At 42.9% G+C, this 12,279-nt stretch overlaps 1 protein-coding gene across 3 annotated transcripts in view; it reads left to right on the forward strand.

The window, feature by feature from the left end:
- sik2b (salt-inducible kinase 2b) overlaps positions 1-3,331 on the forward strand; it is a 44,978-nt gene extending 41,647 nt beyond the window's left edge. The window contains exons 14-15 of one of the 3 annotated variants that reach the window (XM_006795434.3): positions 104-195; positions 1,901-3,331. In XM_006795434.3, the coding sequence (XP_006795497.1) occupies positions 104-195; positions 1,901-2,546 (738 nt within the window). In that variant the 3' untranslated portion in view covers positions 2,547-3,331. Of the gene's footprint in view, positions 1-103; positions 196-1,875 lie in introns of all 3 variants that reach the window. The other 2 variants (XM_006795435.3, XM_035909764.2) reach the window with 2 other exon arrangements.
- The last annotated feature ends 8,948 nt before the right edge of the window (positions 3,332-12,279 follow it).

Consider the following 12,279-nt stretch of genomic DNA (forward strand, 5'->3'; position numbering starts at 1 on the left):
ACTGTTTTGCGTAACGTTCAGTGATATCATTTGTAAAGTTAAAATCGTTACCAAGGTATTTATCTCAAACCCAATCATCAGTCAAAATCTCTCTTGTACCCAGAAGGCCAACGTCTTGGCCAACAGTCCTGCTAGCTGCCAGGTTTTCTGTAAGGAGACTCCTCGAAGTTTAGAGCAACAGCTGCAGGAACACAGGTAAATGGCACTGGAAAATGTTTTTCACTGTATGAAATATTATCAGGGATTTTCTTTATTCCTGTTGTGTTAGCGTAGCTGTGGTGGTCTTTCCCTGTTGAGATTTGAAGCAAAAATAATTTTCAATTTAAATTTTTTAACTTCTTTTGTTTTAAAAACACAGAATCCAGGAATAAAGCTTTTTTTTTGTCTGTTTTCCTGGACTTTTTCTGTAGTTGGATAAGGCGGGCTGCACTGTTAGTAAGAAAAGTAGGACAATTTCTACTGCCACACTGATCTCATCCATGCTTCCAACCATTTTTCTTTTGCTATTTTTCATGTATCCAGCTATATAGAGACACAGTGTCTCCTGTGTGCCATCTACTAAGCTCAGATTGCTTGATTGGTTATTCAACTGTCACCAAATACAGCCGATCATTTTGATTTGATTAACAAATCGTGACGCATGAGCAATAATGATTAGATGTTTAACTTGAGATGTTTTATCATTTCATAACAACATATTGGCTCATTCTTAATTTGATGGTTGCAACATTGCTGATATGAGGAAACAAAGGGCTGGAAAAGTAAATAGTGCTTTAAAAAAACAGCTTGAGGAGCATTTTGCAACAATTTCAGCTAAATGTCAGCAGGTCAGTCACATGATTGGGCATAAAAAGAACATTTTAGATAGGTTGAGTAAAGATCAGCATCTAAAATGGCATCTAAAAATTGTGGAACAATTTCAGAATAATGTTTCTTGGTGTAGAAATTTGGAAACTTCATATATTATCATAGAGTACATATTGTCTTCAAAAGACGCACAGAGATCTGGAAAAATCTCTGTGCACAAGAGATGAGGTTTGGGCCCCAGATGATGGCACTGCATTAAAAACAGGCCTGATGCTGTCATGAAAATCACTGCACAGGCTCACAATGATTTCCAGAAACCATTGTCCATGAACACAGTTCACCATGCAATCCTCAAATGCATCATACAAAGACGAAGCAATACGTGAGAGTTTTATTAGCGTTGCATCTCTGATAGTCTGCATCAGTTCCTCTGGAATGATCAGCTTGCACATCTGGAAAGGCATCGTCAGTGCTGAAGGTATATACAGGCAACATGTGGCTTCAGTATTTCAGCCAGATGATGCTAAACGACATTCTGCATCTATTACAACAGCGTCACTTCATAGCAGATTGTCCGGGTGCTGCCTGCAGTCAAGACCTTTCATTGGTTAAAAACCTCTGACACATCAGGAAACAATAAATACAACAAAGTAGACCGAGGACTGTTGAGCAGCTAAAATCCTGTGTCAATCAAGAACAGGACAACATTCCTGCCCCAAACGTCCAGCAGCTGTGTTCCTCAGTTCCCAGATGTTTGCTGACTGTTGCTGAAAGAAGAGTAGATGCTACACAGTGGTAAACATGGCCCTGTCCCAGCTTTGAGACATGTTTCTGCCATCAAATTCAAAATGAACTAATATTTTTCTCTTAAAGTGGTACGTTTGATATGTTTTCTATGATCTGCTGTGAATAAAATATGGGTTTATGAGATCTGGAAATCATTGCATTCTGTTTTTTAGATTCTACCCGGTGCACCATCATTTTTTGGGGAATTGGGGTTTTATATTTTGTGCTCTGGAAATTTTTCGTTTCAACTTATCTTGATTCAAAGTGTTATCTTGCTTGAAGTGAGTTACACCTGTTCTCCCGGCAGACTGCATCAGAAGAGGATGTACCTGCAGCAGCAATCACAGGGCATGGGGCTGCAGACCTACTTCAACCAGATGCAGATTGATGAAGGATCCTACCCAACAGGCAGCACTCCGCTGGACCCAGCGGCATCCCAAAGTTCCCCTCAGGGCTCCCCCATGTCAGCCACCCACCAGCCTCAGGCCCAGCAGCAGGGCAGCCCTCAGGCCTCACCTCCATTCAACCACGCTCATAACCTGAGCCCTGTGATGGAACCAGGCGAGGCCCTCGGTTATGATGCCTACATGACCCATCACCACTACACCCAACATCTGCCTCCAGGATCTCACCTCCACCACCAGTTCCACCACCCTCAGCCTCATGAAGCTGCTGCCAGCAGCCTGGGCTTCAGCTACCCTGGAAGCTGCGAGCAGCAGGTCCTGGGGCCCTCCACTGAGGCTCTTCTGCCAGAACAGTACGAGTTCTCACTGGATCCCACCTGCCTGCCCCCACCTGCTGGAGGAGCGGTTAATACCGGAGCTATGGGTGGAGTTTTGGCTGCTTCTGGGCAGTCTGACGGCTTGGGGTTGCCTGAGCTGCAGGGCTCCCTCTTGGACAGTGAGATGATGGAGACTGTGGACTCGCAGCATGGCTTCGTACTGGTCAACTAAAGCCAGCTGAGGGGCTTTATAGAAAGCAGTATTAAGAAATGAGAATCCACACAGCATTGAGAGCAGAGAGAATGGAGATGTAAGTGGAGGCCATAAGCGTAGCAACAGGGGAAGGAAGTGTTAATTTTTGTGCAACTAATACGAACTTCATTTCTTAGTTGTGACGAACCTCGACCTTTCTACCAGAATCCTCCCTTAACCTACCTCCCTTTCTCCCTCGTCTCCTCTGTTCTCGTTCTCATCAGCCCTGTGAGGCAGGAAGAGGCCCGGTATGTGGCACAGCGGGAGTTTCACCGTACTGACTCGGCGAGGCTGCTGTTGTCACGTACGTTGTGTGAGGACTGCGCCGTGCAGCCCAAGGGAGGGGGGGGGGGGGTTGGGATGCCGCACATCCCGGAGGCCGATGGAGCGCAGCGAGTCAACTATGGTTTGGAAGCGAACTCATTTAAGACCCGACTGCGTGGCAACCAAAAGCACAATGGCTGGCAGTGCTTTTTGTATTTAAAATAGGACACCATCAACAACAATAGACTGGTTCTCAAAACACTTTGACTTTTTTTTTCTCCTTCTAAGAAACCGATAGTTTAAAAAAAATATATTGTAAAAAAAAAAAAAAAAGAGAAGAGAAATTGGCCCTCATTTATCACGGTACCATGAAGATGCCCACAGTGTTTTTGGCTTTTTTGCAGTTATAGAAGTTATTTAAACACTAATGTACAAAGCCCAACATGGCTCTCATGCATAGGCTCCAACACTATCATTATACATTAAACCTCTCAGTACCTAAACCTGCTACATTTTTGCTTTTAACCATGTCTCCAAGCTATTACGTGGGTTGACTAATGAGAATATTAATGTAAGCTATGTGTGATATGCATTTTTTTTTTTAGCTCATTGTAACTACTGATCCTGATTTTCTCACACTACTGAACTGCTTTTTCATCGTTCAATCCAGCTGCACACAGCTGCCAGCTCCAACTGTTATTGTACTGGCGGAGATGACCATCAGTTTTTGCGACAAAATGGCTACACCTTTGTTTAACAGTTGAATTGTGGGTCATGCGTGTGCCTGATAAATGAGGGCTGACGTAATTAAAATGTTAGGATCAGGAAGCTGCGATGTGAAACAGTCGATATTACTCTGTCTTGTTTTTTGTTTTTGTGGCAATACTGAAGCAATATTAATCCTTAATATGGAGGGGGATTTGTGAATGAAAATAGCCTCACCAGTACAGCCAGCTCTGATTGGTTCCCGGGGCCCTCCGTGTCGTCAGAAGTGACATCACTTGAGCCGATGATGTAACCAGGAGATAATCTCTCGCTTACTTTCCACAGAAGTGCAGGGACGAACTCGGAAACAGCTGTTTGGATGGTACTGTGCAAAAGTTTTAGGCTTTAAATCGGGTTTGAGCGCCCTCGACCTTTAAAACAGAACTGATTCTCTTTGGTACACTCGCACGCAACCTTCCCAGGTACTTGGCAGGTAGGTTGTTGCGAGCATCTTGGAGAACGCGATGACTTTTTATGTCACACTGATTCAGCGATGGAGATCAGGGCCTCTGCCGCCCTGCTGGCAAAGAAATGAAACAATTGAATTGAAAGTTCCTAAAACCTTTTGCACAGTACTCGGTGTAAATGTGTGCGTGCGTGTGCGTCTGTGTGTTTGCACAATCCAGAATTGATCATTTTCACAGCATTTGTTATCATTGCTGAACTAGACAAACACTGTATTGACGGCTTTATTCAGAATAACACAGTGCAGTAGTAGCTTTTAGATTAATTCTGGTTTACATCCTCAATGCTCCAGTCATGCCGCTGTGTTGTTTTTAATCATGGATGATGTTTATAACAATGAAACGACCCCTGAAAGAGCCCCCTGCATTAGATTTTATTAATGAATGTGTTCTCTCTTACGCTAAGGCTTCTGTTAGCAGAACATCAGTCAGCACACACTGGATCTTGACTGTTGGCTCACCACCACTCTGACTGACAGCAAGCCAGCAACAAGAATGAGAGATTTTATATTTGTTTTGTTTTGTTTTTAATTTCTTCACAGCACTCGGACTGTGTTCAATCTACTTGAAAAACACAGACGCATCTTCTCTGACAGATGATTATGATGATTTTTTTTGCAAAATGATCACAATAATAGAGAATAGGACTGTGACCATCTGCTACACTGTCACCTTCAGTGGTCATATGAGTTAGCCTTTAGAAGTGTTTGTAGACGAGGCAGTCCCCCTCGCGTTGTGGACGGCATTGACCCAGAGTGAAGAAGGTGGTTTGACAGTTAACAGTTTTCAGTGAAGGAAAATAATGTGGACCAACTGGGGCTGCAGTGTTGGTTAAGACTGAAAGGAAAATCCATCCTAAAATGCTTTAACACTGTTCCACAGCAGATCATCTGTAATTAATTAACCAGTTAAACAATCTGCTGATTATTTCATTGGCCATCTAGTTTTTTGAGTGGTAGTGGAAAAATGCTCATCTAGCTTTAAGTATCACGACCCAGCTCATTGATATTTCTCATCAACTGTCCAAAACTCAAATATTATTGAGGTTTTACCAGATACTGACATTAACCTGTCACTGTGACTAGGCCGTCATTCACTCAGGTTTCGAGACGTTTCAGTTAGTCAGTGAGCGTTACTAAAGAAAAATGCGCATGCCCTGACCAAAGCTTTGCGATTGTTTTGGCTGCTAGCAGGTTACCACGGTTGCCTGTAGTTTGCATGGTACACGGCAAATTGTCCACAGATGCTCGCCAGCTGCAGGTGCGATGCAGACCAGAAAAGGAGACAGTTGAAACACGATGGCTTTCACTTTGAAGGCAAAATATTCCCCATTTCTTGTTTGCATCTTACATCTTCCCGCTTAAGTAGGCCTCAGCTGGTAGTGGGTATTTGCAGACATGTCGGCATCAGAGACCGCTGCAGTCTGCTAGCAACAAAACCAACCATGAGGACGTTTTTAATGCAGTTGACTTGATTGATCTAATGCAGGGAATACACTCACGCCCCCCACGCAACCTGTGGTCATAGAACATTTAACATGACAGGCAGCGTTCAAGTAATGAGGGTGACAAACCTCATTTCTTTAACTCACTCTCTGGTTCTCGCAGTAGAATTGTGGTGTATCGTTAAAAAAAGAGAGCACCACTGATGTGGACAAGCCTCATTCCCTCCCACATTTTGTTTTAGCCAGTAGAAGCTCCGAAAGACTCTGACACAACACATCTGTCATGAAGTCACCTCTCTCAGGTTGCAACGACCTGTTCTTGCTGCTAGGTAGCTTCGCTTATTAGCCTGTGAGGAGAAATGAGTCACCCAACATCATCCAGCGAACCCAAGATCAGACTGAATAAAATGGTGTTGGCGTCCTTGGCCACAAAATTTTGCAAACCCTTTACTTGAATGATGCCACCTCTATAGCAAACACTGTAGTCGAGTTCTGACGTCAGTCCCTCAGGATTTAAGAGAGAGAGAGCTTAGTAAGTCACCATTTTCCACATTTAACAGTCAAATGAGCAAAGATATCACCTTCAGAAACAATGGCCTCAATAGAGCAGAGTGCAGTGAAGCTAGAAGACCTGTTGCAAAACAAGTCTTGTGGTTGCATTAACAGTCCCACCCTTGACTTTACAAAACTAGTCCGTGAGCTGGATGTGTTTATGGTGTTATCTGCCCACATTTTATTGACGCAAATAAGCTCACACCCAGTTTGTGGGTCATGCTGAAATTGTCCTTTAGAAAGAATGAAGTCCGCTGAAGTGTGTGAGCTTTGTTTACAATGAAATAATTACTCTGAGGTTTGAACAGCATTAGGTTGTTAATAATGGTGGTGCAAGAGCATTAAAGGGTGGATTTCTCCTTGAAGTGAATATTGCGATAATTGTTTTTCATTTTGTCAACGGCAACAGGATGATCTGTGGAAGTTTTAAATACTGGAGCACTTTGACAGCAAAGGGGAAGAAGAGATGTAGCGAGAGAGGAGGAGGTGGGAAGGGTTCGTTTTTGCTCTGCGTGTTTTTTCCCCAGCAGATTAAAAACGAACCGCAGATCTGTAAGGAGACACCTTTTTCTCCGCTCTCTTCCCCAACAATAATGGAAACAAAATGACAACGGGAAAAAAAAGGCTTTCAAAAAAAAGACCTGATGTAGTAACACTTCAAATGTTGTTTTTAATTCAAGAAAAAGCAACACGTTTGAGTTTATTATGACGTGTTCTGTGTACAGATTAGGGGTGTAATGAATCGTCGGCGCGCGCTCAGTTTGCACCGAATTTTGTGTTAAACGTGAATAGTGTTCAGTGTGCCTTTTACTTTTTCGTATTTTCAGTCTAAATTGATTTTGAAATAGCACCAATACTTCCTGTCGGACCCTTTTTTTGTTGTTTATTTTACGATGATTATTTCTTTCTCTTCTGTATTATTTTCTTCTTCTTTTTTCTGAAAGTAAGTAGAGCCAGGTTTTACAAAGGTACAAAACCAAAGTCGCTCAGAAGTTTCCCTGTACGACCCACCGTGTGGAGTTTTGGAGCTTCTTTGTCAGCTTCTCTACCTTGCTTTTTTTTTTTTCTTATTGGTCAATCAGTGTATGCCATTTAAAAGTATTATAGCAATATTTCTCTAGTGGAAGACTACAGTCATGAAGATTCTAGTTGATGTGTTTCCAAGTATAATTTCACCTCCTGCTGACAACAAAAAATCTATCAATAGAAATCCAGTTTTATATTTACCTTCATTGATGTTGACCACACATAAGCTAACTTGCTGTTGAGATTAAAAAGGTTTATTGAACAGAAGAGTCTTGTGTTTGTGTGCGAGTGTCTCTTTGCAACAATGCCGTTCATCCCGGTAGTTGGAGAGCTTTCTCTACTTAATCCAGTTGTCCTATAACTTCACACTGCAGCCGACTGATAGTGCCCCACAGTGGCGCGGCGGAGGCGTGGGTTAATGAATCACGCTCACTGCTCTGTATAAGCAGTTGAGTCATACCTGAACCTGAAACCGCTTCAACCAGAGTTAATCTTCTCAATGTGGACAATTTAGCAGAAGCCACAAAACCGGTTCAGGTGCAGCATTAAAGTTTCTCCAGTTTGAGACTTGCCAAGTAAAACTTTCTTAATACCAGTGAACACTTTTATTGTTGGCAGGAACATTGTAAAAGAGAAACACTCAAAGAATCCTGAACTGATATTAATAGGAGAAATGTATAACACGCTTTTGAAATACTTGCAGGCATTTTTTGTATTTTTGTGATTTGTCCCAAACTTAAAATGATAATCTAGATCGATCTCTAATCCCTAAACCTAACCAAGTAAGGAAAATGGCAGATTCGCCTGGGTAAAAGACCAAAAGTTGAGGCACACAACGATGGGGGCTGCCTTCCCTCGTAACAGCCATCCCCCAAGTGTCTCTCCATCTAAAGCGATGCATTATCAGGACTATAACATAGTCCTTTTAACTGAATTAATCAAAGTTGACAATTGATTATCAATCAATTATGAAGGATTTATGTCCTAGTGATGATTGAAATTAAAGATAATATAACCCATCGGCCACTTAATTAGGTACACCTGTTTGGCTTGACTTTAAAACATGGCCAAGTGAGTCCAAGTATTTCAGAAACTGCTGATCTACTAGGATTTTCCCACATGACCATCTCTAGGGTTTACAGAGAATAGTCTTTATTTAAAAAATGAGCAAACACTGTGGCAACAGTGGGAAGGAAAAACGTCTTTTTAACAGGAAGGAACCTCCAGCAGAACAGGACACGGAGGACACCTGCTAATACCGGTTGAGGTTGAGGGGAAGCTACAGTTTAATAATAACTAGTGATTAAAACCAGAGTGCTCTACAAAGACACATTGAGTGGAAAAGTTGATTGAAGAAGAAACAGTGCATTGTGGGAGAACACCAGCAGCCTAGGCCTATTGGCACCAGGAACTATATGCTTTATCAAAAAGGACATTTTTAAGGCTAAGGGGGAAAGAAATATAGTAAGGAAGAAATTGCCAGAAACTGAAAATATAAGACGCCCTCCTGCTCCTCTCCTTTCTCTAAGCCCCTCCCCCCAGACAGTCACATTCACGTGCAGGTTAAAAATAGCACAGGATTCCAGTCCTGCAAGCCCACTACTAAACCCATTTCTTTCTAATATTGTAGAGTCTTTACTTTTCAATATAAAAGTGCCTTGGGGCAACTCTTGAATTGAAAAGCGAATTGAATTGTGCCACCACATCCTCCATCTTAAGAGCGTTTTTTTTGTTTTGGGGGTTTTTTTGTTTTTGTTTTTTTTTTGCTTTTTATACAAGTCATGTAATCAGGTCTGAAAAGACCTATGATTGGTCAAAATCTTTTCTCACGGGCTAGGTTTTCCAAAGCCTGTAAACCAAGCCCCAAGAAGATACGGGGGTCTAGTTTCACCATAGAGTACTTTTGTTTTATTCTGATGTGACACTTTTATCCCTAACTCATTTCCTCAAAGTCAAACGCTTTAAAGGAAATGTGTATTCCTCCATTCCCAACAACAGAAGTGTTTAAAATCTAATATACTGAGTGGTCTCTAACAAGAGCAGGCCTGGAGTTAAACTGTTCAGCTCTTTGAAGCAACAAACACGCTTTTTCATTCTCATCTGCCTTTAAAGAGACATTATAATGCTAAAGATAATCAACTTAACACGGACAACAACAGTTTTAAAAGGCCCATTACCCCAAAATAAATGGCAGAACTTCTTATTTCAAAGAGCTGTAACAAGGCAGACAAACAGGTGACATCATGGAGCAAAAATATCTGCTTCCCTAAATACTTTTTTGTGTTCCTTGGGAGTCGTTAACCATAAATACTGAATGCACATTTATCTGATTAAAACACCACAACCACATATCAATTAGACAACAAACTCACACTCTGCCTCTCTGTTGTACAACCAGCTGTGAGCAACTGCAGCGATTTTGCACGTCTCTTATACGCTCAGCGTTAACTGAGCAGGAGAGGCTGAATAATTCATCACCACTGATGCGACCCAAAGCCCCGACCAGTCAGAGTGATCAGTGCTCTCATATCACATTTAGTCCATCTCCATGGCAATCATCTGTCAATATTTAGCAAACTGCATGAAACTCAAACACCTTTTTTGTTCTGATAGTAAAGTGCACGGGGGGGGGGCTGTCCCGAGCAGAGCTCCGATTGGTTGACCTCAGCTGCAGTTCTCCAGCCTGTAAACACATTTGGAGCAAAATGTGCTTCGAGAAAGCAGAAGAAGTTCTCAAAGCTGTTTCAGTGCAGAGGCTTGCTCCCTCTTGAGTGGAAAGGGATCGTGTAGAGAGACCACGTCAATCCAATCAGCCCACTCAGACAGAGAACAGCTAATCCCACTAATACACCACCAGAGGTAGGTGATGTGGGTGGAGGGGAAGGCGGGGGTCAATCTGTTCATGGAAACCAGGGTCTCACTTCTTTTCCTGGGATCAGACCATGTGCACAACATGCTGCTGGTACTGCTGAGTCAAACTCATGTTTTGTCTGTGAGCTCTGCATTACAGGAGATGACAACACCGGGCTAATTTTGATGCGCTTTTAATTTCGCCTTTGAAAAGTGCAACCTCGCCGGCAAATTTCCCTAAAAGACGGCACCATTTTCCAGTCAAACGTGGGTATTTATAGAACGTATTCACCAGCACAGTGGAATGCTGCTGAGACCTCCAGCAGGCTGCCTGTGACAGACAGAGAAAAGAAGGCTGATACAATAACAGACAGTGTAATCTTTTTTTTCCTCCTCTTAGTAAAATATTACAATATCAGAAGCCTGTTCACTCATCAGGCCAAAGTATACTGTAATGACATCAATGGTTGTCATGACAACGGGAGGAGGGTGGATGACAACATCCTACTGCGTCTTTTAGAGCAGGAGATCACAGCACTGTTCAGGATTAGAGATGCACCAAAAAAAAGAGAGACAAATACTCTCTCAAATGCAGAGGAGAATCTAAACTTCTGTAACAAGCGATGCATTTTCTTTTCTTCATAATGTAATTCATCTAAAAAAATAAATAAATGTATTAATAAAAACCTCTAAAAGCCCACTGCAGGCTTTGTAGTAAGTGGGTTTGAGGTAAATGCTATAGCTCTGCAGGGCGTCCGCCGAAGATTTTCTTCTATAAAATGATCTCCTGTTCGAAGGAAGGTCACGCAGCGCTCCCATTTCCTCCTCCACTGAATGCACACTGATCACATGCTAGCCAGCAGATGGACAGAGTCAGAAAATCCCAGCACACATGACCCAGTAGTGCCTGGAAAAATCAGGTCCTGCAGGGGCTCTGAGCTGGATGTTACAGCAGAGCCAAGTGTGAACCACACACTTGCTTGAGCGTTCTTCGTGTGTGCTTGGATATTATTTAAGGGCGGGGTGTGGGGGGGGTGAGAAAAAAAAAGTTTGTACAGCTTATAAACCCCATGATAAAAGACAACAGAATAGGAGGAGGAGGGAGCGCTGAGATGACAAGGTGACTTGAGGAGGGAAGAAGAAAAAGAAAAACGAGTGGGCCAACGTTCCTCTTCTCCCAACTGATATTTGTCATTTGTCACCCTGAGAGCGTCTGACCTCACTCGAGTGTGTGTGTGTGTGTGAGTGTGAGTGAGCTGTGCTGTGTGGGGGCTTTGCTTGACTCCTTTCATTATAAATGACATGGTCCTGGGAGGCAGCTGCATTGACGTCAGGGCTCTCAGCTCTGTCAGGGGTTCTAGCTGCTGAAAATCCCCCTGAATAACAGGATCTAAATAGATAGGAATAGGTTGCTGCTGTTTCATTACTGCCTCATGAACTCAAGTGGATTTAGAGGGCGGATTAGCCCTTGTCCTCAAGTAATCGTGTTTTAATGAAGATTTTTGGCTGTAATGGGGGAAAAAAATGTGCTTCAAAGCTTCTAGATCACCAGATATTTTAGAAAGAAAGAAAACAACCCTTCATTATTTCATATATGTCAAGCCATGTCTGAGGTATGGTTTGACTCTTGTTATCAGTCTCACAGGTTCCATCTACCATCAAGCCTCCTCCTACTACTTCACACCATTTCTTGAAAAGCACATCCTGCCTTTAAGCTGCTATATTCTCAATGGCTCTCGAGTGGGTCCTGCTGTAGCAGAATGTGCTGACACTCAGCAGCCACACCAGGCTGTGCATTACAGTATGTGTGCATAATGTGCTCCGGAAATTAGGGCTGGGTGGAGGATAGGGAGAGCACACAGCTCCAAGGAGGGCGGATGGAAGATTTGAGGCGATTAAAAAAAAAAAAAAAAGTAAGGTTGGGATTCTCATAAAGATCCCTGCCATGTGATTCATTGCCTCAAAGCTCTCTGCTGACTCCTCATTTGGAATGAACAGAAACGTTGGGGCATCTCGGATGTGCTGCACATAGCATATGCATAACAAGAAAGTTGCATGTTATTCATACGCTTGCTTACAGCGCATGTCCACTTCCAAACCGAGCCCTTATTTTGCTCCCTCTCCACAGTAGTAGAGATGAGGGCAGGTGTCAGCTGCAGACCCCGCCCCTGCTCTGCGTGGTTCCCCGTGGCCAAAACAGCCCGCAGGACCTTCGCTTTCATCTCTGAACAGCTGCCTACCAGGTCAGAACTGAGCAAATATGAGACCAGGAGCTAGTGAAATTAATGCCACATTTTCCTGCAGACGTCTACAGGCTGAGAAGCACTCCTTCCAAATCGAACAAAGA

Source organism: Neolamprologus brichardi, chromosome 14, assembly GCF_056152115.1.
Source record: "Neolamprologus brichardi isolate AB-2024 chromosome 14, ASM5615211v1, whole genome shotgun sequence".
Taxonomy (NCBI): domain Eukaryota; kingdom Metazoa; phylum Chordata; class Actinopteri; order Cichliformes; family Cichlidae; genus Neolamprologus; species Neolamprologus brichardi.